At 36.6% G+C, this 26654-nt stretch overlaps 1 protein-coding gene across 1 annotated transcript; it reads left to right on the top strand.

The window, feature by feature from the left end:
* Positions 1 to 6807: 6807 nt before the first annotated feature.
* On the top strand, positions 6808 to 25551 carry LOC127667420 (zinc finger protein 431-like). Its single transcript, XM_052160391.1, has 3 exons — positions 6808 to 6972; positions 19032 to 19325; positions 25435 to 25551. Exons 1-3 carry the CDS (start codon positions 6808 to 6810, stop codon positions 25549 to 25551), a joined length of 576 nt encoding a protein of 191 aa, XP_052016351.1.
* Positions 25552 to 26654: the final 1103 nt, after the last annotated feature.

Here is a 26654-nt window from a genome sequence, read left to right as displayed (position 1 = left end):
TTTGTACCACATCCATGGTAGGAGATTCAGTCCAGCATGTGCATTCTCTTTAGTTGGTGATTCAGTCCCAGAGAGTCTCCTAGTGTCCAGGTTAGTTGACGCTGATGGTCTTCTTATGGACTTCCTATTAATTCCGAGGCCCTCAACCCTTTCCCCAACTCTTCCAAAACACCAACTGTGCTCTTTTAGGCTGTGGGTGTCTGCATCTGTTTGAGTCAGGGGCTGGGTGGAGACTCTCAGAGGACAAGTATGCTACGCTACTCTCTGGAAGTATAATAACATATATCCTCAGTAATGTCAGGGATTGGTTTTTGCCCATGGGATGGGTCTCAAGTTGAACAGGGTACAGTCTGGCCATCCCTCATAGTCTGCTCCACCTTTTCACCTGCATTTATAGTAGCCAGAAAAAATTGGGGTGGAAATGATTTTGGATCAGTTTGTGATCTTAACTCCCCACTGAGTGTCCTGTCTGGTTGCAGGATGTGACCTCTTCAGAATCGATATCTCATTATCATGCATTTCTGCTAAGATTAGCCCCATAGACTCCCTGGTGCCCTCCAATTTGTTATCTCTGGTACATCCTAAAGATAAACTACCCTTCCACCCCCACCTGCTGCAGATTTCAATTCATTGTCCTTGCACTCTGGTCCTCTCTTGTCTCACCCCATCTGTTCCTGTTCTCTCCCCCTTCCCATTTCTTATCTGCTCTCTTATCCAGTTCTCTCTCTTCCATCTGCCTGATATGACTGTTTTCTTCCCCTGTCTGAATGAGATTCAACCATGCTCCTTTGGGTCTTCCTTCCTGTTTCACTTATTTTGGTCTATGGAGAGCAGTGTGGATATCCTATACTTTATGGTTAATATTCATTTGTAAATGGGAACAGACCTGCTTGTCCTTTTGTGTCTGGGTTATCTCAGTCTGTGTCATAGATTCTAGTTGCATCCATTTGCCTAGAAAATTCATGATGTCCTTGCTTTTAATAGCTGAATAGTACTAAAATTTGAAAATGAAACACCGTTTCTGTATCCATATTTCAGTTGAGGGGCGTCTGGACATTTTCAAGTTTCTATCTCTTATAAATAAAACAGATGTGAACTTTCTGGAGCAAATGTTTTGGTGGGTATATGCCTGAGGATACCCTAAGTGAAATTCTTCCTCCTGCTAGGTCATGATTTCTTTGAAGTTGTGAGCAAATTATTTCCCAGGAACAGGAAGGAATATTAAATAAAATCTGTTTCAATTGTGGTCCAAGTGAGACAGTGTCCATCAACGTAGAAGCCACCCTTGATAGGATCACACATTTTATGCTGGTTCTGGAAACTGACAGATGAAAATTTCAAGGTCATGGGTTCTTCCTTTATGGTTTCAGGTTTACAGCATTCTAGCCATCTTTGGCAGAGTCAGAGTCTCAGTTAATGCTTTGAGAGTTCATTGCATAGAAGTTGTGAGGATGATGCTTAAGTTGCATTTTGGGCCCAGAGGGTGTAGAGATACCTAAGACATTGATAAATCCTCTAAGAATAGAGACATACAGAGGTTGGAAATTCCCAAAGTGAGAGATGTATGAAAAGTTACAGGAAGAGGAGCATCTAAGCCCTTAGAAACTGAAGTCTAATGTGTTTAAGACAAAGCTACAGGATTTGGTGTTTGTCCTGCTGTGTTTCTTGCCTTGGTCCAGGCTTCTCTCCATATGTGCACATTCCGATTTATTGGAAGTGAAGGAGTATTCTGTGCCATTACTTGTTGGAAAGATACAACATGCTTTCTGATTTTGCATTATGTGGCTTTCAAGATATTGCCTTGAGTTTCAGAAGACTTTAGAATTTTGAACAGTGTGGGAGCTCCTACAGACTATGAGGATAAAAATAGACTGAATGCGTTTTCACCACAGAATAAATGTAAACCTATCATGACCAGGGTCACAATGAAGTTGATTGAAACATAAAGCCTCTAGTAGGGTGATGTCTTTGAATATGGTCTGGCTTCCATCATAGTTTTTTTGGAAGGTCTTGTATAAGGAGCATTTCCAGATAACTATTTTGGGAGATGACAGTGTATATAGACTGGAAATATTTATTTCTTCTTCACAGTTTTTCTTTTTCTTTCTTTTTTTTTTGGTTTTTTTTTTTTTTTTTTTTTTTGGATTTGGTTTTTTCAAGACAGGGGTTCTCTGTATAGCCCTGGCTGTCTTGGAGCTCACTTTGTAGACCAGGCTGGCCTCGAACTCAGAAATCTGCCTGCCTCTGCCTCCCAGAGTGCAGGATTATAGGCATTTTCCATCACCACCCGGCTCTTTATAGTTTTTTTTTATCTCCAATTGTTTATATATTTTTCATATCCCTAATCACTGTCACCACTCAAGGTCCCTTGCCCTCACAAACTCTTTCCTCTCAATCACCTCTGTTTTTTCTTTTAGAGGATGCAAGCCCCATAGTTATCCTGTCACCATTCAATTTCCTTCAAAACATGACATGGTGATTAGATTATAACTTCTGTGTCAGGAAATAAGTGGAGGAAGCATCAGAATTAAATGAATATATTGTCAAGAAAGCAAACATTTACTTTATACTTATATCAGTATCATATTTTTTTGTTGTACACATTTGTGGGATATTTTAGGATGCAGTGACTTATGATGATGTGCATGTGAACTTCACTGCGGAAGAATGGAATTTACTTGATTCTTCCCAGAAAAATCTCTACAAAGATTTAATGCTGGAGACCTATTGGAACCTCACTGTTATAGCTAAGACTCTAAGATTTCTTTTGCTTTTCAAAATAAGGTATAGATGTTTCTTGCTTATTGATGATCTCCTTTCTTTTAATTGAGAACCAAGAAGACTGAGCTGAGTAAATCAGGTTCAATGCTGTGAAAAGTAACAGTACCTTGAATTTTAACTAAATTCCAATAATACATTATTCCTTTTCTGATACTGTGTTTTAGGTTCCTACTGGAAAGATCATCATATTGAAGAACAAGGTCAAAATTTTAGAAATCATGAAAGGCAATTTTCTTGTGCAAACTGACATGAATATGTCTCTGTCAAATCTTTAATATGTTCTGGATTCTCTAAAGAAAAGCAAGAATATTAAATTTCAGTCGTTTAAGTGTAGCTATGATTATAATATTCTTGCAAAACCATGCACTTCATTGTAGGTTACCTGATTCATGTATGCAAGGCAATCCCTTAATAAAGAAGAAGAGGAAATAATGCCTTTAGAGATAATTTAATTTGATTTATAGCTCCATTAGAGCTATGTTGCGAATCTTCTGTTCCATATAGTCTAATAATGTTTAGATGCTACAAATTAAATTATGATAAATGGATGACCAAAGCTCCAGAATAAGCTAATATCCATGGTAATGTTGGTGATATTCATATTCTTTTAGTGACATTGATAAGTTTGTTTGGGTTAACATTGCAAGGTCTGTTTATGAAAGTCTAGATTGTTGTCATGGAGAAACCTTAATCCATGTATCAGATGCCTAATGAGAAACAAAATGTCAAAAAGTGTGAAGGCAATATGTGAGAAAACCTTTCATTTGTTCTTCTTTTAATAGATATATGATGTGTCACAGTGAATTATAGCCTCATGAGCATAGGGATATTGACATAAGCAATGTAAATTTTCTATCCCAAACAATGTGAGAATATGTAGTATTCTACATTTGACAAATTTTCTGAATATGATATAAGTTTGTAATTAATTGGTTTTCTAATTTTATGGCAAAATTCCCCAAGCTCACACAGTAGAAAATTGTTTTGGGTACTAGAATTTGGAAACTCTTCTCTTTCTCCTGGTTCACTTCGAATGTTGTATTATTTATAGTACAGAAAATATTATGAATTGAAAGAGTGTTATAAAGCTCTGAGTTGTTCCTTTTTTTTCTTCAGATAGGAAGTACAATAGGAAGTATATTTCTTCAGATAGCAATTCCATATAAAAAACAGATGTTATAATTATGAGCCATGCAATAACTATCACACGTATCTTCAGTAACCCATAATGAAGGACAACGGCATGAATATATCATGTGATAAAACCATAAGATATGATGCTTCTATACCATTAAATAAAATTGTAAATTTAATTCATACTGATAAAACAATTGATCAGGGAAATAGATGTAGTAAAGATTTCACATGTGCCAATTATTGTTGCAGGCATGTAAGAAGTCATAGTGGAGAGAAACCCTATTAATATAATCAAAGTGGTAAAGCCTTTGCAAGACCCTGTGATCTACAATATCATAAAAGAACACATACTGGAGAGAAACCTTATGAGTGTAATCAATGTGGTAAAATCTTTTCATGTCACAGTAGTCTCCAAAGACATAAAATAACTCATACTGGAGAAAAACCTTATGAATGTAATCATTGTGGTAAAGCCTTTGCAAGATCCAGTTATCTCCAGGATCATAAAAGAACACAAACTGGAAAGAAGCATTATGAATGTAATGTATGTGACAAAGCTTTTACAGTAGTAAGCAATCTTCAATATCATAAAAGAATACACACTGGAGAGAAACCTTATGAATGTAATCAATGTGGTAAATCCTTTACAGTATCCAGGAATCTTCAATATCATAAAAAAATGCATACCGGAGAGAAACCTTATGAATGTAATCAATGTGGTAAAACCTTTACAGTATCCAGCTATCTCCAGTATCATAAAAGAACACATACCGGAGAGAAACCTTATAAATGTAATCAATGTGGTAAAGCCTTTGCAGTTTACTGTAATCTCAAAAGACATAAAAGAACCCATACTGTAGAGAAACCTTACAAATGTAACCAATGTGGTAAAGCCTTTACAGCATCCAGTAATCTTAAGTATCATAAAAGAACACATGCCAGGCATTAACCTTATGAATATAATCAAAGTGGTAAATTATATTCACAAGGGAGAAGTCTCCAAATTCTATGTGCTGGAGAGACACCTAAGTTTGAGAATGCAAGGCATCATCAGGGAGTTGAATGAAGTTAAATCCTGTGATCAAGGAAATTCTATGGTATTAAAGGAATGGTTCCATTAGGGCAAGATTCCATCCAGCTAAACATATGGATTTGCAGTTATATGAATATAAACTGTATCATGTTATGAATTATTATTACCTGGTTATTGTTTTCATGTGGAGATATGAAGATACATTTAAGTATCAAACTCAGAAGGGATAGATCTTGATTGCTATTCTGGGTTTTCAATTTAAGATCTGAAATTAAAAGCTTAGGTCCAGGCATGTTTTGACATGATTTTTATCCCAGCGTTCAGGATACAGAGCCATGTAGATCTCTGAGTTCAAGGTTAATTTACTGAGCAAGTTCCCGGACTACCCAACTTAGGCAGTGAAGTATTTGAAAAATAGAGAGTGGATGATAATGTGATGGAAGGGACATATTTTAGCCTCATCAAGCGGCAGAACTCAGCAGCTTTGTCTATGTGGCTCTGGATTTAAAGGCAAGAATAGAATGGACTAAGGAATCAATGAATGCTTAATACCTGTAGTTCAAGAATTAGAGGAAATGGAGAAGATATCAGCATCACTGAGCAAAAATTTTCTGGGAACTTTTTTCTGAGTGAGAAAAAATGTGTGCTCCAGAGATCAAGGTAGGACCTAGTGGTGCAGTTGTACTTGGTCGTGTGTAAGAATCATCAGGTTTTACTGGTTTTGAATGCATGAAATTGTCAGGCAGAGAATCTGAGGCTTGGCACCATTGAGCAAGTATAAGGGAGGCTATGGGTCAAGCATTGTTGCAGCAGAGGAACTCAATATCCTGAAGATGCAAGTACCATGGGATGAGCACCAAGAACAGAAGGAGCAGGAGAGTGGAGTCAAAGAGAGCTTAGAGTGATACAGAGGACAGAGCTGGAGAAGTGTCCCAGTCTCTTTGGAGAAACAGAGAAGTTCATGTGTGGATTCCGTGCATTGAAAGACGAAGCTGTGATATTGCAGTTATCTTGGAGACATAAAAGCTTTGAGATAGTAGAACTCTGTGATAGCGGGAAAACTGCTTTCTGGGAATAAAACCACTTAAAGAGAAAGAATTCTGCTGTATTGAACAAAGCAGAAAGGATTTGGAGATCTGAAGAACACTTTGACAACAGATATGAAAATGCAGAGTTTGGAGATTGCTCAGCTGGCTTTGGTCTTTTTTACATCCACTATTTCCTCATGCTAACTTTAGGAGTGGTGAAGTATATACTTTGAATTTGGAGGTACATGATGTGCTTTTTTAAGTTTTTGAACATGATTACATGATAGAATTAATTTCAGAAGAATCTTTAATCTTTGGAGTCTTAACATTTTTGAGACTGCTATAGACAATGGGGAATATTGGGGTTCAAGCACATGTATGCTGAATGTTTAAGTTTGATTCCCCATACACTCATGTGTTTGAGAAATCACATGAGGTCCAGGCAGTGGAATGTAGTAATTAAATATGCCAAGCTAATTGAGTGGCATTATGTGATGTTGTGGCCTTGTTGGAGGAGGTGCATCACTTTGTGGTTGTGCTTTGAAATTCCTACCAGTGCTGAAGAGTCACCTTATTAGCTCCCTCGAAGACAGTCTCTTCCTAGCTGCCTTTGGATAAAGATGCAGACCTCTCAGCTTCTTCTCCAGCATCATGTCTGACTCCGTGCCTCCCATTCTTCCTGCTATCATGAAAATGGATTAAACCTCTGAAAGTGTAAGCCAGCCCCAATTAAATGGTTGCTTTTATAGGAGTGGTGTTGCTCATGATGTCTTTTTATAGCAGTGGAAATGCTAAGACAGAAACATTGTCAGTGTGTGCAATGCGGTCATGTCTTTGGATAATTACTTTGTGTTCGTGTTCAAGAAAGAATACATGCTAGAGAAAATACTTATGAATGGATTTAGTATAATGAAGCCTTGCCAAACGTCTATAATCATCATCATTATGAAACTATTCCTACTGGAGAGAAATTTTGTGAATGTTAGCAGTGTGGTAAAGTCTTTATGTTATGGCATCCCTGAGTTCTAACACAAATCAAACACAAGGGCACTTCAACTGACAAGAATTTTTTGTAGTCAACATTCTACTCATTAATCAGGACCACAAAAATACACTGAGAAGCTTAGCATTTGATTTTTGTTTGTATTTTTTAGTTAGTCATGTATGCAACAACTTTTCTGAAAGTGTTTATCACTCAGGAATTGCCTTTGGAAAATTTTTGTTCACTTATACATATGACAATATCATCTTCAAATAAATGTAATTTTACTTACTCCTTTCTAATTCATAATGCTTATGAATATATATATTCATAAGTTATATATATCAAATATATTCAAATTTATAATATATTCAAAATATATTAATATATTCAAATAATATATTCAAAGTTATATATATCATTATATATATATAACCACGTTGTCAATTTGTGAATTAGTGGAATTGACTAGAATATATCCCCATTTATTTTAATGTTGGCTATAGGCTTGCTGTATTGTGATGATAGCATATTTAGGTATATCCTTGTGTCCTTATTTACTCCAGGATTTTTTCCATAAAGTGGAGTTGGATATTGTCAGAGAATTTTAATCACCTAATGAGATGTTCACTGATTTAATCTTTACACTTTAAGCACATTATTTTGAAGCATCATTGCATCTCTTTAATCACCTCATTAATCATGGTGAATGACATTTTGATGAATGTTCTATTTTATTTCATTTTATTTTATTTGTTTTTATATTTTATTATGTTTATTTTTTGCATTTGTGTTTTTGCAATATTGGCCTGTAATTCTCTCTTGTTGCTTAGTCTTTTTTTAACTGTATAGTTGAGAAACAATAGGTTCACAAAATAAATCATCTAATGTATTTGTAGACAGATATTGTACAAATTTTTACTTTGTGATGTACTATCTTATTTTTCCATTTGTGTTGATTAATTTTTTCTATATACAAATATATGGGCATCTGAAGTTTCTGCAGCACATGTGTACAAGCCTTTTTGGCATTAACAGAATCCAATGAGTGTGAATATCATGAAATTGAATGCTGTAATCACTTTTCGAAGTGAAAAGCACAGTTTCATATGGATGAACTTGATATACTATAGTTTGTTTCCATATAATTGAATTTGTTTTGGGGCCCACCTAAGGAACCATAATAGAAGCAGAATGAATACTACCTAAGTCATTCTATCTTTATTTGTTTAAAAAGTCAATTATTGATTTCCAATGCATCACTGGTCTAATCTCTTGTTTGACTTTATTCCCCTACAATTACAGATCATTAAGAATTCCTTCATGTTTTTTCAAGTCCTATTGATTACTTATTTCTGTACATCGAAATGTTGCCTGTAGCTGAGGCTTTCTCTTTTTAGATAATTGAGAACTGCTTTCAGCATCCCATCATTTCTCTGCTGCTCAGTGCTGGAACATGTGTCGTGTAACTCTTCCAGATCCTTGGGTGTTCAGTGAAAAGCAAAAATAAAACACTAAATGGGTATCTCCAACCTCTCTGGCTTTTCTTGGGGCTTAAAATGTAGAGGTTCCTGTGCAAGAATCAATTTCTAAGACCATAAATTTCTAAGAATCAATTTCTAACTCACAGTACAAAAATGGTGGAAAGGGAAGGTAAAAGCGTCCCTGGTTTGACTGTGATTGGTATTAGCAAGGAGTTGAGAGGTAATCAATTTTAGATTATCAATAAATGTACTAACTGACCATTCATGGATCTCCACACTAGGTTATCAAGAATCTGGATTAAAAAAATCTGAACTTGTGTTAAACCAAATTACTGTAGTTACACTAGTTCAATCAAAACAGGAAATTCGGATTTCATGATGTGGCCCTATCTAAAAGGACTATTATTTTCTAGATTTAAAATGTTCAGCTGTAGAGAAAAATTAAAAATAACATTTTATGTGCCTTAATACAAGATCATAGACTCTGGACACTTAGCCATAAAGCATGGTATATTTTACAGTTATATTGGGAATTTAATTGCATCATTTCTTAACTGCCTTCCAAGATTGCTTAATAAAGTTGCCTAAAGCCTAATGCTGGGCAGAAGAAAGGGAGATGGTGCTTCAATTCCCAGGCTTGGTGTTTACTTGAGTTCGTGCTTAGGTCCTGTTCTATATAAAGGATTCTGAAGTTAAAAAATTTGACATCTCATTGAGGAATGGAAAACCAGATGTTTTAGCTTCTGGCCAAGTCCTGGCACCGCCACTCACATGGAGATCAGATGACAGTAGATTCTTTTTATTTCTGTTTCTTTCTTTTTTTTTCCCGAGACAGGGTTTCTCTGTGTAGCTCTGGCTGTCCTGGAACTCACTCTGTAGACCAGGCTGGCCTCGAACTCAGAAATCCACCTGCCTCTGCATCCCAGAATGCTGGGATTACAAGCATGCACCACCACCACCCAGCTAAGTAGATTCTTGTTTTCTGGGAAATCACTGAACATCTGAGATGCGTGTCCTGGCTTGGGAGCTATGTCCCAGCCTCTGAGGGCGTGGCCAGGTCGGTGGGGCCTGACCCACTTGCATTTTAATAAATCTGCACATTTTAGCATTCATTTACAAGCATTAGCATATCATTACTATGTGCTGAGCTGGTGGGTGTGGCTTAGGCATGGGTGGGATCTAGATGTAGGAGGGGCATCAGCACAGTGTGCATGGGCGTGGCTGGGTCTGGAGACCCTCAAGGTCTCCTGTCCTACACCTTGACTCTGATTCACTGTCAGTCTCAGGAATCTCATTCTTTCTAGGGACACTCTCCATGCTTAGCCTTGCAGAGATGCACTCTCCACCAGGTGCAGGTGGACCCTGAGGCAGGCTCTATCTACTGCAGCTGGTAGTAAAGTTCCTCCTACCATTGCCTACCCAGACGTCCACCATTCTCTTACCCACATTCAAAACCAGGAGGGTCTTCTCAACTGCATATGTCACACATGTAATCCCAGCACTTGAGAGGCAGAGGCAGGTGGATATCTGATTTCAAGGCCAGCCTGGTCTTCAGACTGAGTTTCAGGATAGTCAGGGATATACATATAAAAACCTGTCTTGAAAAACAAAACATCAAAAAAAAACAAAAACAAAAACAAACATACAAACAAAAATGTATCTGTCATCTGCTGAGCCTAATCTACATTGATATCCTAGATGAGATGTGACAAATCTGTTGCAAACTGACAATCACTGATCCTGTGGCTGATTCCTGAGGTGTCTCTGCTTGGACTGAGTGTAACTGTCCTTGGCAGATATGAAGGAATCAAGCCTGTATTTTTCACTCTCCTCAATGTAGACTGGACACAGGTTAGACTTAAACTCAAATTACAGCCAGTTTGTCATAAATGTTTATATGAGGACAGAGAATTTAATCCCATATGTACTTCCCATACGTCTTATTATCTCAGTGCCTTAAATACCCCAATTATTTCTTTTGAACTTCCAAAGGTTTTGTGCAAAATATTCTCATTTTGAAAATTTACATTGTAGTCTATATATAAGTCCTTGTTTATTAAAACCATTTCCATCTTTAGATTATTCTAGCATTTTATAATTGTTAATGCCAAAAAACACAACAGGTTTATTAAATAAATCCACAATGTATTGTGAGAATATTTATTCAGGTATGGGGAATAAACAATTTGTATTCCCTCTTTCTAAGTTCTCAATGATACACATTTTAAAATTATCCTAGTCATCAAAGGATAAATGTAAAATTATTCGTTTTCCCTACAGAATATTGAAAAATATGCTTAGTTTTTTAAAAAGATTTATTTATTTATTTCATGTATGTGAGCATATTGTCCCTGTCCTCAGACACAGCAGGGAAGGACATAGGATCCCATGACAGATGGTAGTGATCCACCGTGCGGTTGGTGGAAATTGAACTCAGAACCTCTGGAAGAGCAGCCAGTGCTCTTAACCACTGAGTGATCTCTTCAGCCCTGACAAAGTGTTTCTTATGAGACTGTATGTATGCTGCAATTTGTACATAAAAATATTTATTCAGGATGTCTTTAGACAAATTCACATTACCTAACTAGTTATTACTATTACTCTTACAAATTGTACAAATACTAGCCACCCATGTCCTCTCATTTCGTAGAGTTTTAATAACATTTTAAAAGGCCTACTGTGGTTATTTTAATTCTAGAGAACTGAGGCTATGAAAATGGTTGTTGTTTATTTTACACAATAAAACACAAGTCCTGTGTTGATCTTTCTATCTTAGTATATTTATTGATTTTTAATGAGACCTTTTAGGATATAAATATTGTTTAGATTACTAAAGTATTTATGTCTACATACACATTTACATATGTGCATTTAATTTTCAAAAGCACAGATATTTTATTCTTATATTGAGTGAAGGCAATGTCCAATATGAATAACATCTCCTGCTCTAGGAGATCAATACTCTTGGAACACTTAGGGATAGAGACCATGTTGCATACTAGAATTAGGATAGAGTTCAAAATGATATCACAGTGACCAGATCTGCATGTTTACATATATCATGTCCTTAAAAGTAGACATTAAAATTTAAATGTTAAATTTGTTACCTATTCCAAATAAAGATTCAGCCACATATTATCATTTCATAATTATGTTACCTGTGGAGATTTATTGTTTAAATTATATTTTTGTCTATTCATATCAATTTTTATGTTTTATTTATTATGAATAAGATTAACTTAGTCCAAGTTAACAAGTTTACTCTACTTTTAATCTATTTGGTATTAAGAAAATGATTTGAATAACAAACCACGATCCTATGTGCATATTGTATACATAAGTAATAAAAGACAAATTTCCGATGGGCGGTGGTGGCGCATGCCTGTAATCCCAGCACTCTGGGAGGCAGAGGCAGGCAGATTTTTGAGTTCAAGTCCACCCTGGTCTGCAGAGTGAGTTCCATGACAGCCAGGGCTATACAAAGAAACCCTGTCTCTAAAAAAACAAAAAACAAAACAAAACAATACAAAAAAAACCAAACCAAACCAAACCAAACCAAAACAAAAAAGACAAATTTCATTAAGCCATGATTTTGTGTTTATTACTCATCTGAAATTATTTTTTCATTATTTTGATTGTCATATGAAAACTTCACATAGAAATATTTAGTAAACATATTTTTAGTTTGGACAGAAAGAAAACCAGACATATCTATAACAGAAGAATACTGAAGGTCTTTTTTGTTGTTCTTGTTGTTTTTGTTTTTTGTTTTTCGAGACAGGATTTCTCTGTGTAGTCCTCATTTTGTAGACCAGACTGGCCTTGAACTCAGAAATCAGTCTGCCTCTGACTCCCAAGTGTTGAGATTAAAGGCATGTGCCTCCACTGCCCAGCCCTGAAGGCCATTTTATGTCAGAAGAAAATTAGCTGCATAAATAACTGACAGTGAGAACTAGAATAGGGTACCACAAATATTGTTTCTTAGTTGAAGTCTGTCTGGTCCTTAGCAGTTTATCCCATGATTATCTGTTGGGTTTTATGAATATCAGAGACTTCACTTTCTTTGTTAGTATGCTTGTTTCGGAAGTATATGTATGTATAAACTTTTAGGATCTTTTGAGAAGCCACTAAATAAGTGAGGAGGATGCTATCAGAATAAGAACCAAATAAAACATTAACATAAAATGAATAACTTATAGGTCTAATGTTTTGTGCAAGAGGGATCTTATTGCCTCTGTGAGTCCATGAAGAATAATGATGGAGAACATTTTATCTTGTACCATTTGGTTTTATTTACTAAAGCTATGATGAAGACACATGGCCCATGCATGAATCCAGAAAAGGAAACTCTCGTTTCCTAAAGTCACTACTTAAAGTTAATAGCTTGGGCACCCTTCCCCTTGTGAGTCAGATTGATATCTTCAGTGCACCTGAGGAATGGGCTATGCAACTTATTAACCTTGATTACAGGAAGGGGAAGGCAAGTGCTCTGAGGAAAGCTCAAGGAAGGTCTGAATTTAGGTCCTGTCAAGTGCAGGGTCATTGCTAACAAGGAGAGTAGCAGGCAGCTGAATAACCTGAGGTAGAATAATGGGGTCCTTTCCATAGGGCTGCTTGGTGTGAAAGTCCTCTTGCAAGGCAGGGCACAAATGCTAAGAGAGTGCAACCCACTCCTAAAATCTGTTAAAATTTTCACCCTGCACTAGAGGCACAATTTAACTGTAAGGAGTGGTAAGGCTTACTGGCCAATCTAGAACGCAAGCCAGACCTGCCATTCAAAGAAAGTGGTGGGATCTTCCGGGTACGTTTCTTCAAGTTCCCTGTGGCTTTGCAGACCAGGATAGTTCACTGTTTCCTGATCTGAGCTCTGCTGTTCTGTGTTGTGCTGTGAGGGGACCTCGGGGAAGCCCTGAAATCTGAACATGGTAAGCACAGTATATCTTCCCACAATGGGGAGGAACAGGTGGCTGATCAGAGGGTGCTGAGGTACAGGCTCCTATCAGTGGTTGGATGGGAAACATCAGCTAGATGTGACTACCTGTGCGGTTTCTAGTGATGCTTCTTACTTGCTAAATAAGATGGTGACCTCTGAATATCATTACTATCAAAGCTGGATCTTCCCAAATCATTTGTACCATTGGTTTGCTTGTAGAAGCATCATGGATGCTTTTCTTGATTCTGAAGGATATGTCCAAAACATTTTGTGTTTTACACTACATATTGAGAGGGCAGGTATGAAACTAATAGGTCTATTTTAACCTATGATTTGTTTTTGTTTCATTTTTCATTGCAGTTTTCATATTTCTTTACATGTATAGTGTTTTGGATATTTTGTGGCAAGGGAACTTTTTTTGTTTCACTCTATTTGGTATTTTGGATGCTTCATGTACCTTAATAGGAATCTTTATCTTTAGTTTAGAAATTATTCATGTAAGATTTCATTAAAACTATTTTCTTGACCTTTGAGCTGATATTTTTTTATTACAGTCAATTGAAGTCTTTGCTTTTGATACATTGCGGTGTTCCTCATTATTTAGTGCCAGTAAAATTTTATACACAAATTCTTTTCTTGACCAATAAGTCCATTTATTCTATTTATCTTTCTTTCTTGTTCGGTGTGTGTGAGCCTTGCCTCTGTAGTTGTCAACGTGCAGGCAATTTCAATGGCCTGCTCAGGCACTGAGCACCTGCTTGAGTCATTACCTGCCTCCATCAGCTGCTGCTGTTGTCAGGTGTGCTTTATATACATGGAGCACTAGCTTCAGCTGCTCTCTATATTTGTTCCCTGTTTCTGTTCTCTACACAAGCCCCCGCTATAGTCTTTCTCTACTCTCATCCCAGGCTCTCTGCTCCCTATATGTGTTCCAGTCCACAGGTCCTCTTGTGCACCCCTATCCCTTCCCCAGGTTCTCACTCCTCTCCTTTCCACAAAACAACTTCTTTTGTGTCAGAACTCTTGCACGTTTTAATTTTTGAGGACCTGCTGTGACAGGACACCTTGGATTTCTTGTTGACATATTTTCCTGGCTTATGCTAATTATATTCCTATGCTGATATCTAAGTATCTGGGTTTGTGGTGATATATCAAGATACTTGTCTCTGTGTTTGTCTTGTTTAGGTGGTAATTTTATTCCCAAGGTATTGTTTGCTGTCTGTATTTTCAGAGAATGTTGACTGTGTTTTTCCCATTTTGCTGACCTGTTTGGTGGCTATGTTCAAGAGGGAATGCTTGCTCATGTTGAAAGATGGTAGAAGTCTCAGGCAGGAAATTATGATCTTAACAATCCCCCAGGAGACTTAGTCAGGAGAGAGATTATGTTGTCTCTGGTTTTTGTACAGTGTTAGGTAGAGCTGTGCAAATTGCATGTGGGATAATAAATAGTGTGGTGAATCTTATGGAAAGCCTAACTTTTCTCCTGGCAGGCATGGCATGTGGTTGAAAAGGAGTGTACACTCCTGTCTACTGGAAGAGGAAAGGGTTATTCTGTACCATTTTATATTGGAAAGATAGGACGTGTTTTCTGATTTTAAAAGATTCAACTTTCTAGATATTGCCTTGAGTGTCAGAAGACACTTTAGAATTTGAACCGTGTAGGAGCTCCAGCAGACTATTAGGATCACTGTAGACTGTGATGAAATGCATTTTCATCACAGGATAAACATAAGCCTATAGCATCCATGGTCAGAATGCAGTTCTTGGATCCCCTGGGTATCCTCACAATGTGGGACTTCAATTGTCTGCTGGGTTACGTGCATCCTCTCCCACTGAGGCCAGACATTGGAGTCCAGTTAAAAGAACAGATACCAAAGATAGGCAGCATCTTTAGGGACACCGCCTGTTCCAGTTGTTGGAGGACCCTCATGGAGACTAACCTGGACTTCTGCTACTTATGTGCCAGGGACCTTAGGCCAGCCTGTGTCTGCTATTTGGGTGATGACTCTGTCAATGTCCCCAAGGTTAAAAGTTCATTGAGTCTGTTAGACTAACTGTGGAGTTCTTACCATTTCAGAGCCTTCAATCCTTCCCCAACTCTTCCTTAAGCATCTACAAGGTTCATCCCTTGTTCACTTTGGTTCTCTGCATCTATTTCAGTCAGCTGCTGGGTAAAGCCCCTCATTGGACACTTATAAAAGTCTCCTGTCTGGGAGCATAACATTGTATCCATAATAATGTTAAGGATTGGAGATTGCCCATAAGGTGTTTCTCCAGTTGGATGAGTTTTCATTGGGCCTTCAATCATTCTGTGCTCTAGGTGTGTTCCTGACTTTCTATTAGGCGGGAAACATTTTGTTCTGTGTGTCTACTGTGCTGTAGTTGAAACTGATCCTTCAGCTTTCTTCTCATGCTCCCATACAGTCAATATTTAAACTCTGTCCCTGAATCACATAAGATGCTTTAGCCCTATTTGCAATTAATGCTAAGTTATTTTGCAAGCCTGGGGGCTTAATTATTTAATTTTATTCCTTCGTTTTTGTTTTTCAACACAAATTCTCTCTGTGAAATCCTTCCTGTCCTCATAGTCGACATAGGGACCACATAAGCCAGCTGACATGTTTTTGCACAATAAGTATATATTTTTGTGCAACTTTTAATCCTCATGTTTCACTTTGAAATTTGGCCAAATATATAGGTTATATTTTATTTCTCAAGTTGCTATGTGTTCATTACATCAATACTACTGGAGTATTCAGGGTCCTTGGATTCCAGGTGTGTGATGTTCTTCTGCACACTTGTGACTGTTCTGAAATGTTTGAATAAATAATATTTTGCCTATGTATAGGAATATGTATATCATATGTTTCTTCTTTACACTTGTCATAACATGGTCTCAGAATTCTTGATCTTGAAGTAATTAGTAGTTGATAGTCCCCATGTGTATCTGAGAAATTGACAAACACAATGTGGAAGGCCAGCTAGAGCTTTCCACTGCTGAGCTCTTTCTCCTGCCTTACATTGCTTATTTATGATCAAAATTTATATTATTATAGTTTCATCTGTTCATTTGTAACTGTTTAAGCATGCATTGCCTTTTAATAAAATTTTATTAATGTTATAGTTTAAACTGTTGCACTTCATGCTTGTACAAGATGAGTACGGATCTGAAGTGAATGTATAGTTCTTGGTGAGAACTTTTAGTAAAGAACTGTGAGTTCTCTATCATTTTTGTTTCCTTGGTTGATTTTTGTAGCGATTAAGGGTCTTAATATATAACTTCTGGTCTCATAGAACATATTACATAGGCCATGCCTGCATCCAGCTCTATGACATATACCTGCCTGTATCTCTATGACTAAGGACATGTGCAAATACACCCAGTTTACCCATCAGACTTGTAGTTAGTAATTGTTCACACAATTTTTCAGATGTCTGATCAGTATTGTGGATGTTTCCTGTGCATTTCCCTCTCAATTGGAATTTCCCTGTCAGGGCTGTATGTTATTCAAATTGTTCAAAAGCAACACACATGAATTTTATAATTCAAGCTCCTTCTAAAATGGCACAGTGATTGTAAATTCTGAGTCAAAATATAAGTGGAGTGCCAAAATTATATGAATATGTTTTCGAGAAAACATGTGTTTTCTTTACATTGATGTTGTACATGTATGGGATATTTAGGATGCAGTGACTTTTGATGATGTGCATGTGAACTTCACTCAGGAAGAATGGAATTTGCTGGATCCTTCCCAGAAGAATCTCTACAAAGATGTGATGTTGGAAACCTACCTGAACCTCAATGCTATAGGTAAGACTGTTATTTTTTCTAAAGGAAACAAATGTTTATTGGTTATTGATGATCTATCATTTTAATTGTGAATAGTGAAGATTGAGCTGAATAATTCAGTTTCACTAAATTTTCACTGTAACTTTCATTGTGCAGTGAAAATTCATAGTACCTTGATTTTTTTTCCTAATTTCCAATAGTATATCATTCATTTCTGGTACTGTATTTTAGGCTATAATTGGGAAAGCCATCATCTTGAAGAACATTTTCAAAGTATTAGAAGACATGAAAGGTAATTTTTATGTGCAAACTGATACAAATTTGTCTCTGAGGAAATTTTAATATCTTATGGAATCTCCAGCAAAAAGCAAGAGTGTAAAATAACAGTCCTTTAACTGTAACTATGACTATAATATTTTTACAAAATCATGTACCTCAAGGTCCGATACCTGATTTGTGTATCCATTTCATAAGTAGCTTCTTTAGAGCTATGCTGTGGACCTGCCAATCGGTAGTGTCTCATAGTATTTAGAAACTGCACATTGAATAGTGATAAATTTATATCCAAAACATTTTAATAAGAAAATCGTCCACAGAATATTTGGTGATACTCATATTCTTGTAGTAATATGGTTAAGTTTGGTGAGAGGGCATTTTATGAGAATCAAGAATGCTGTTGTGGAGAAACATTAGTCCATATTGCACATGTTATAAGAAATAAAAATTTAAACAGTTTGAATGTTATGTGTAAATCTTTCACTTATGACTCTTTTTATTTGGTATATCATGTGTCATAATGGATAATAATTATGTGAGCATTGGAATATTGAAAAAAGAAACATAAAATATTTGTTCTGAAACAAGAAGATGTAGTATTCTGCCTTTGAAAGTAATTTGGAATATGAAAGACATTTGCAATTACTCATTTTTTTAGTTTTACAGGGAATATCCCTAAACTGAAAGTGTAGAAAACCTTTATGGGCACTAGGAATTTGGAAATTTTTCTTTGGGTCCTGGTTCCCAGTCAAAAGTGTTGTAATTCACAGTAGAGGAAAAATATGAATACAATCAGTGTTATAAAGATCAGAGTTTTAATAACTTTCTTCAGATAACTGAAATACATCATATAAAAAGAGGGTACTATAAATATGAGCCATGTAATAAACTTCACGGGTGTCTTGAACAACTCATGATGAGTGAGAACACCATGAACATATAAAGTGCTAAATCCTTAAGATCTGATGCTTTTTTATACCGTTAGACAAATTGTAAACATAATTCATATTGATTACATGATTGATCAGAGTAATGAATGCCGTAAAGTTTTCACATGTGCTAATTATCATTGCAGGCATGTAAGAAGATATACTGGAGTGAAACCCTATGAGTGTAATATATGTGGTAAAGCCTTTACAAGATGCAGAAATCTCCAATATCATAAAACAACACATACTGGAGAGAAACTTCATGAATGTAATCAATGTGGTAAAGCCTTTGCAAGACCCAGTAATCTCCAAAGACATAAAATGACACATACGGGAGAGAAACCATATGAATGCGATCAATGTGGTAAAGCCTTTGCACAGCGCAGTAATTTTCAATATCATAAAAGAACACATACTGGAGAGAAACCTCATGAATGTAATCAATGTGGTAAAGTCTTTGCATATCACAGTTATCTCCAAAAACATAAAAGAACACACACGGGAGAGAAACCTTATGAGTGCAATCAATGTGGTAAAGCCTTTGCACAGCACAGGTATCTCCAAATTCATTAAAAAAACACATACGGGAGAGAATCCATATGTATGCAATCAATGTGGGAAAGCCTTTGAATGTCACAGTACTTTCCAATATCATAAAGTAACACATACTGGAGAGAAACATTATGAATGTAATCAATGTGGTAAAGTCTTTGCATATCACAGTCATCTCCAAATACATAAAAGAACACACACAGGAGAGAAACCTTATGAATGTAATCAATGTGGAAAAGCCTTTGCACAGCACAGTAATCTCCAAATTCATGAAAGAACACATACTGGAGAGAAACCTTATGAATGCAATCAATGTGGTAAAGCCTTTGCACAGCGCAGTCATCTCCAAATTCATAAAAGAACACATACTGGAGAGAAACCTTATGAATGTAATCAATGTGGTAAAGCCTTTGCAAGACCCAGTGATATCCAAATACATAAAGCAACACATACTGGAGAGAAAACTTATGAATGTAATCAATATGGTAGAGCCTTTACCAGACCCAGTCATCTCCAGTGTCATAAAAGAACACACACCAGACAGAAAACTTATTAATGTAATCAATGTGGTAAAGTGTTTTCACCAGGGATAGGTCTCCAAATTCTGTGTGCTGGAGAGAAACATAATGAATATGATCATGAATTAAGTGGGAATTAGGAGGGTATCAGAGTAGGATATGATAGACATGGGTGCTTGGGATTATTTCCACTCTGGAGATTTTTTTTTTATGCTTTTGCAAAGAAGTTTGCTATCCTCGTCTGAAGAGTTTCCTTGAGGTTAAGGTAAAGATGTTTACATTAATTGTATTGACAAAATAAGTCACGAAAATCACCGCATAGAATTTGGCATGAAAATTTTTAACAAGCATAGAAACTAAGAAAGGAAAAATAAAAAAAGAAAGGTTCAAAATACAAGGCATCATCAGGAAGTTGAATGACGTTTAATCTTCTGATCAAGGACATTCAATGGCATTAAAGGAATGGTTACATTAGGAAAAGATTGCATTCAGCTAAACATATGGATTTGCAGTTGTATGAAAGAGAACTGTATCATGTTAGGAATTTTTATTACCTGGTTACTGTTTTGATGTAGACATATGAAGACACAATTATGTGTCAAATTGCCAAGAGATAGATTTGGATTCTGGGTTCTAATTTAAAATATAAACAGAAAGGCTTAGTTCATGTCATGGTGTTACATGCTTTTTAACCCACCATTCACGAGACAGAGTCATGCAGATCTTTGAGATCAAGGTAGATCTCTAAGCAAGTTCCAGGAAAGCCAAGATTAGGCAGTGATATATTTGAAATATTAAAAGCTGCTGATAAAGTAACAGAAGGAGCTGTGTTCCAGCCCCAGTAAGCAGCAGAACTCAGCAGCTCGGTCTTAAATGGTAATAATACAGAGACAATTGATGCTGGCTAGCTAGTAATTAGAGGTGATGAAGAAGAAATCAGCATCACTGTGGTGAAAACTGACTGGTATTTTCAGAGTGACAGAAAAGGTGTGTTCTAGAGCTCACCAAGGTTGGACATAATGGTGCAACTGGGCTTTGTCATGTGTAAGAATAATCCAGGTGGTATTAAATTTGAGTTCATGAAGTTGTCATGCAGAACAGCTGAGGCTTGGCACCATTGAGCAAGCATAAGGGAGGCTGTGGGTCAGGACTAGTTCTAGCAGAAGAACCCAGCATCTTGAAGATGTAAGTACCATGGGATGAACAGTGAGAACAGCAGGAGCAGGAGAATGGAGTCAACCAGAGCTTAAAGTGATACAGAGGGCAGAGCTGGAAAAGTGAACCAGTGGAGGAGCAGAGAAGATCATGTGTGGATCCAGGATACTGAAACAAGGAGCTGTGAAATTGACGTTATCTTAGAGACCCCAAGTTTTTGAGATGTTAGAACTGTATGATACCTGGTCAGGGATTGAATAAAACCAGTCAAAGAGAAATAACTATGCTTCAGTGAACAAAGCAGAAAGGAGTTGGAGACCTGAAGAACACTTTGACATCAGACATGGAGATGCAGAGTTGGAGATAGTTCTGCTGGCTTTGGTCTTCTTTAGGTCCAGTATTTCCTCATGATTACCTTTATCTCTTTCTTAGGATTTTTTGGTAAAGAATGTTGCTGCCTATTACCCTTGTCTGAACAGTCTTCTTGAGGTTATGGTAAAGAGGTTTACATTGATTGCATTGACAAAGGAAGTCTCAAAAATCCCTGCATAGAATTTGGCCTGACTGTTTTGATCAAGCATAGCAATCTCCCAACGCAGTAATACAAAATTTAAGGTTTAAAAAGCAAAGCATCACCAGGAAGTTGAATGATGGTAAATCTTGTAATCAAGGATATTCAAAGATACTAAAGAAATGGTTATATTAGGGCCTGATTCCATCCATCTAATCTTACAGATTTGCAGTTGTATGAAAGAGAAATGTGTCATGTTAGGAATTATTATTACCTGGTTATCGTTTTCATGTCGACATATGTTGATACAAATTTGTGTCAAAGTGAAAAGGGATGGGTTTGATTGCTATTCTGTGTTTTCAATTTAAGTTCTAAAAGGAAAAGCTTAGGTTCAGGCATTTTGTTACATGCTTTTTATTCCAACATTCATGAGACAGAGCCATACAGATCTCTGAGGTCAAGTTAGATTTCTGAGCAAGTTTCAAGACACCCAAGCTTAGGCAGTGAAGTTTTGGGGGAAAAAAGCTGATGATAATGTAATAGAAGGGGCCATCCATATTCCAGCCTCAGGAAGTAGCAGAACTCAGAAGCTTTGTCCATGTGGCTTTGTCTTAGTTGTAAGAATAGAAGGAACGAATGGAACAATAGATACAAGCAAGCTACAGCTAAGTAATTAGAGGTGATGACGAAGAAATCAGCATTTCTGAGGTTAAATCTTCTGGGTAGTGTTTTCTTAGTGGCAAAGAACATGTGTTCCAGAAATTGCCAATATTTGACCTAGGTAATGTGTAAAGATTGCTTTTTTATTTGTTTTGTTTTATTAAGTATTTTTGCATTTGTGGATTTAAAGAAAATTGCTCTGTAATTCTCTTTTGTTGCTTAGTCTTTTTTGACTGGCTACTTGAGCAACCATGGGTTATCAAAATAAACCAGTTAATGTTTGTTCTGTGTTTATATTGTTAAATACTTTAAGGAGTATTCTCATTAACTCTTCTTTGGAAGTCTGGTAGAATTCTACCCTGAAACTCACGGTCTGGGGTTCTTTTTGGTGGTAGATTTGTAGTGCCTTCTCTTTTTCTAGATGTTTGCGTCTAAGTTGTTTATCTTAGGGCTGGAGAGATAGTTCAGTGGATAAGAGTACTGACTGCTCTTCCAAAGGTATTGTGTTATATGCCCAGATAACACATGATCACTAGAAACCATCCATAATTGGATTTAATGCCCTCTTCTGGTGTGTCTGAAGTCTGTGATAGTGTACTCATATACATTAAATAAATAAATAGATAGATAGATAAATAGATAAATAAAGAAATATATCTTTTTAAAAATTGTTTGTCATAGTTTGATTTAATTATCGTAAGTGGATCCTATCCAGGAAATTGCTCATTACTTTTAGAATATCCAACTCAGTGGAAGATATATTTTTTTTCAAGTCTAGGTTTTTATCATTCTCTGAATTTCTTTATTGTCTTTTATTTTTTCTCCATTTTTATTTTAGATTTCAGTAATTTTGATATTCTCTATCTGTCAATAAGGGATTGCCTGTCTTTTCTTATAAAATGTTCAAAGGATCAACTCCATGTTTCATTGTTTCCTTGTTTTCTTCTCTATTTTATTGATTTCAGCCTCCCCCCAGTTGGATAATTTCTTGATGTCTACTACCTTTTATAATAGTTCATTCACTATTTTCTGTTCTAGACTTAAATTTTTGCTCTTAAATTGACAATAGGTGTGAGTTCTCCTATTTTTTAATGTAGGCATTTGTGCAATGAACTTTCTTCTAAGCACCACTTTCATTTTTCTTTGTTTTAAATAGGATTGTGCATGTTGCATATTCATATTCATTGAATTCCTGAAAATCTCTTATTTCTTCCTCTATTTCTGCTTTAACCTATTTTTCATTCAGTTGTGTGGTGTGCAGTTCCCATGAGTTTGTAAACCTTGTGTTCTCTCTTGTTTTGTTGCTATGCAGCTGTAATTCTTAGTGGTTTGATGAGACACATGGTGTTGTTTCAATTTCCTTGTATGTATAAAGACTTTCAATGTGTCTGAATATGTGGTCAGTTTATGAGTAAGTTTTGTGAGGTGGTGAACAGAAGGTATATTATCTTATATTTCAGTACAATGTTTTCAAAATATCAGCTGGATTCATGTCCTTGCTCTCAGTTAGCTGGAATATTTCTCTGTTTAGTTTTGGTCTGGAGAATGTGTCCCTTGGTAAGAGAGGGGTATTGAAATCAATGATTCTAAGTGTATAAGGTTTAATACATCATTTTGGCCTTAAAATGTTTCTTTTACATAGGTTGGTGACCATGTATTTAAGGCAAATATTAAAAAAAAATATGATGGCATCTATAGTAATATTTATTCCTTTGAGGAATATGTAGTCTACTTGAATTATTTTGATTCTACTTTGTTCAAAATCTATTTTGCTAATTTTTAAAATGGCTACACCAGCTTGGTTCTTTGTCCATTTGATTAGAATACATATTTACTCACCTTTATCTTGAAGCAATGCCCATTGTTGCTGTTGAGCTTTAATTCGTGTAAGCAATAGAAGGATAGGTTTGTGTTAATATCCATTCTGTTAGCCTGTGTCTTTTCATTGGTGCACTGAGATTATGGATATTGGAGTGGTTCATGAACAGGGATACTTAACTCCTGGAATTTGTTGTTGTTGTTGTTGTTGTTGTTGTTGTTGTTCTTCTTCTTCTTCTTCTTCTTCTTCTTCTTCTTCTTCTTCTTCTTCTTCTTCTTCTTCTTCTTCTTCTTCTTCTCTTCTTCTTCTTCTCTTCTTCTTCTTCTTCTTCTTCTTCTTCTTCTTCTTCTTCTTCTTCTTCTTCTTCTTCTTCTTCATACTGCAGGGTGTTTTGGTATTGGTGTGAGTGTGTGTGGTTTTGTGTAGGTGTGTGTGTGTGTGTGTGTGTTTGTGCTTTCCCTTCTTTTGTAGATAACACGAGACTTTTGACTACCTGTGTATCATTAACTTCTTTGGGTTAGATTCTTCTTCGATTACTTTGTGAAGGTCTGTATTTGTAGACAGATATTGTTCAAATTTAACTTTATCATAGACTATCTTATTTTTCATTTGTGGTAATTAAATATTTTCTACATATAATAATCTGGGCATGTGTACATTCTGCAACACGTGTGTGCAAGCCCTTTTGGCATTAACAGACTCCAATGAGAAGTCATCTGTGATTTCAACAGATCTTCCTTTATATTTGTTTTTTTGGCTTTTATACCATTGTATCATTTAGTATTTGTTCTTTGTCTTGTATGTTTTGATTATTATTCAGGGAAGAGACTTCATTTTATGGTCCATTCTGTGTGGTGTTTTGATGATTCTTGTACTTTGTTAGGTACCTCACTCTTTAGGTTAGGAAATTTTTCTTGTATGATTTTGTTGTCAATACTTTCTGAGACTTTGATCTAGTGTTCTTCCTCTATTGCTAGTCTTCTAATGCTTTGATCTTACACAATGTCCTGGATTTTGTGGATATTATGTCAGGAAGTATTAGATACAACATTTATTTCCTGATGCGTCCATCCCTTCTATTTTATTTTCAATGCTTGAGATTTGTCTTCCATCTCTGTATTCTCTCACTGAACCTTGCCTCTAGTTCCAATGAGCACTCCTAAATTTTTATTTCCAGTATTCACTCAGTTTGTGTTTGCTTCATTTTTTTTTTATATTTCTTGGTCTCTAATAGTTTGTTTACTTCAACACTTGGTTTATGATTTCTTTATTTATAGAATTTATTGGTTTCATCCACTTTTTTGTTTCTGTTTTCCTGGGTGTCTTTGAGGTATTTATTGATTCCCTCCAATTGTTTGTGATTTCCTGGAATTCTGTAAGTGATTTAGCCATTTAAGGACCTCCAAGAACTTCTTATAGTTGGCTTCAAAAGCCTTTGTCTTATAATGCAGCAATGTTGGGATATTTAAGACATTCTTTGGTAATATAAATGGACTCACAGTCATTAACCAGAGAGGGATCAATGTTGGTCCTTATTATATCATCTTTTACAACATTGTGGAATGTAATGGTGTTATCACCTCTCGAAATGAAAAGTTCCTTTTCATGTGGATGAAATTGATACTCTGTTTGTTTCCATACAAAGAAATTTGTTGTGGGGACCAGCTAAGAAACCATGATAGAAATAGAATGAATACTACCTAATCCATTCTATCTTTATTTGTTTAGTAAGTCAATAATTAATTTCAAATGCATCACTGCTGTAATCTCTTGCTTGAGATTATTCCTCTAAAATTCCAGATAATTAAGAATTCTTTCATGTTTTTTTTCAAGTCTCCTTTTGCAGATCCTCAGTTCTTCTACAGAGCTGCAGCCCAGCGACTTCTTCACCACAGAGGGCGCTGAGGCACTGCGCTCAGGTGGTGATTATCTCAGTGCTCACACCTTGGATTCCCTTCTCTAGTAGTTATGACTTGTCCCCCAAGCCAAGATCAGGTAGGCTGTCAGCAGGCCTGAGTTATTTTTCGAAGGTGATTTTACACCTCATATGTGTTTTTGTTCCTCTGAACATTCGCTGTGCTGACAGGATTGGATTGTGACAGGCAGGCAGAGGTAGAATTCCGCAGGAGCTCTGGTTCTGGAACTTGTGCTCCTAAAGGCTGGCCAAAACACATGGTGCCCAGGTTCGAGGATGGAGATCCATTGCAGGTGCAGAGATATTTTTTTCCTGACAGCTCAGCCTTCTGACATTTCAAAAAGCGGACTTTATTGTGTCTACCATAGGTAAATGACACCTTAAGCCCTACAAGTGTGCCAAGACTTCCCACACTGTCCCCCTCTCACGCAATGTAATAAACTGTGTAAACACAAATCTCCTTGTAGTTGCTTTCCTTTCTGTTTTCCTAAGATTTTCCAGATGGCACAGACAAGTGCTCAACTAGTATTCTGCCTCAGCTGGTCATTTCATCTAGCTGTAGTTTCCCTGTTGCCTTGGGGCCATGGTCAAAGAGTACACTTGACAGACACGGAAATCACAGGATGACCCAGGTTGACTCATTCATACACCCCGAGTTTTAGGAGAGTCTTGGAATCCTGGCAGGGCAGGTCCATAATTAGTCCCCCTGTCACCTTGTCTACACCTGTAGAGGCCACAGCTGTAATAGGGACCAAGAAACCAGTAGCTGAAATGATCCATAGATCCACAGCTCTGACTCTGAGGTCCAGGTGCTGCCACTTCTTCACAACAGGGGTCGCTGTGGGGCTGCTCTTCCTCCAGAGAGGAATGCTAATGGTCAGTGCATGTCTTTGGAAGCTCAGGACTCTATTAACTGCGAATTTTCCACACAACCAAGTTCTTCTTGGCTGTTGGCTTGTGCAAGCTGAAATTATTTCCAACAGCGTCCGTGAGTTTGTATCTTGGTGCTTTCATTTTGTCAGCCAAATCAGAATATGCCCAGCACGCTATAATAGGACTTGATTCAATCCCAGGGTGTGCTCTTAAATGCTGACAGAACAGCGTGGTGCCAAGGGATGAGTCATTTTCTTAGTGAATTCAAGATGTATTTT

The sequence above is a fragment of the Apodemus sylvaticus genome, chromosome 17 (genome assembly GCF_947179515.1).
Source record: "Apodemus sylvaticus chromosome 17, mApoSyl1.1, whole genome shotgun sequence".
Lineage (NCBI taxonomy): Eukaryota > Metazoa > Chordata > Mammalia > Rodentia > Muridae > Apodemus > Apodemus sylvaticus.
The sequence above is the reverse complement of the archived record's forward strand: the minus strand, read 5'-3'. Positions and strand labels throughout refer to the sequence as shown.

What these genes read in the sequence shown, in the direction of transcription:
- LOC127667420 (XM_052160391.1), top strand. Translation starts at nt 6,808, where the DNA reads ATGTCTTTGGATAATTACTTTGTGTTCGTGTTCAAGAAAGAATACATG. An exon ending in TTGTGAATGTTAGCAGTGTG is followed by an intron (nt 6,973 to 19,031) that starts GTAAAGTCTTTA and finishes CAATATCATAAA; the next exon opens with GTAACACATACTGGAGAGAA. An exon ending in CTTATGAATGTAATCAATGT is followed by an intron (nt 19,326 to 25,434) that starts GGTAAAGCCTTT and finishes CTCCTTTTGCAG; the next exon opens with ATCCTCAGTTCTTCTACAGA.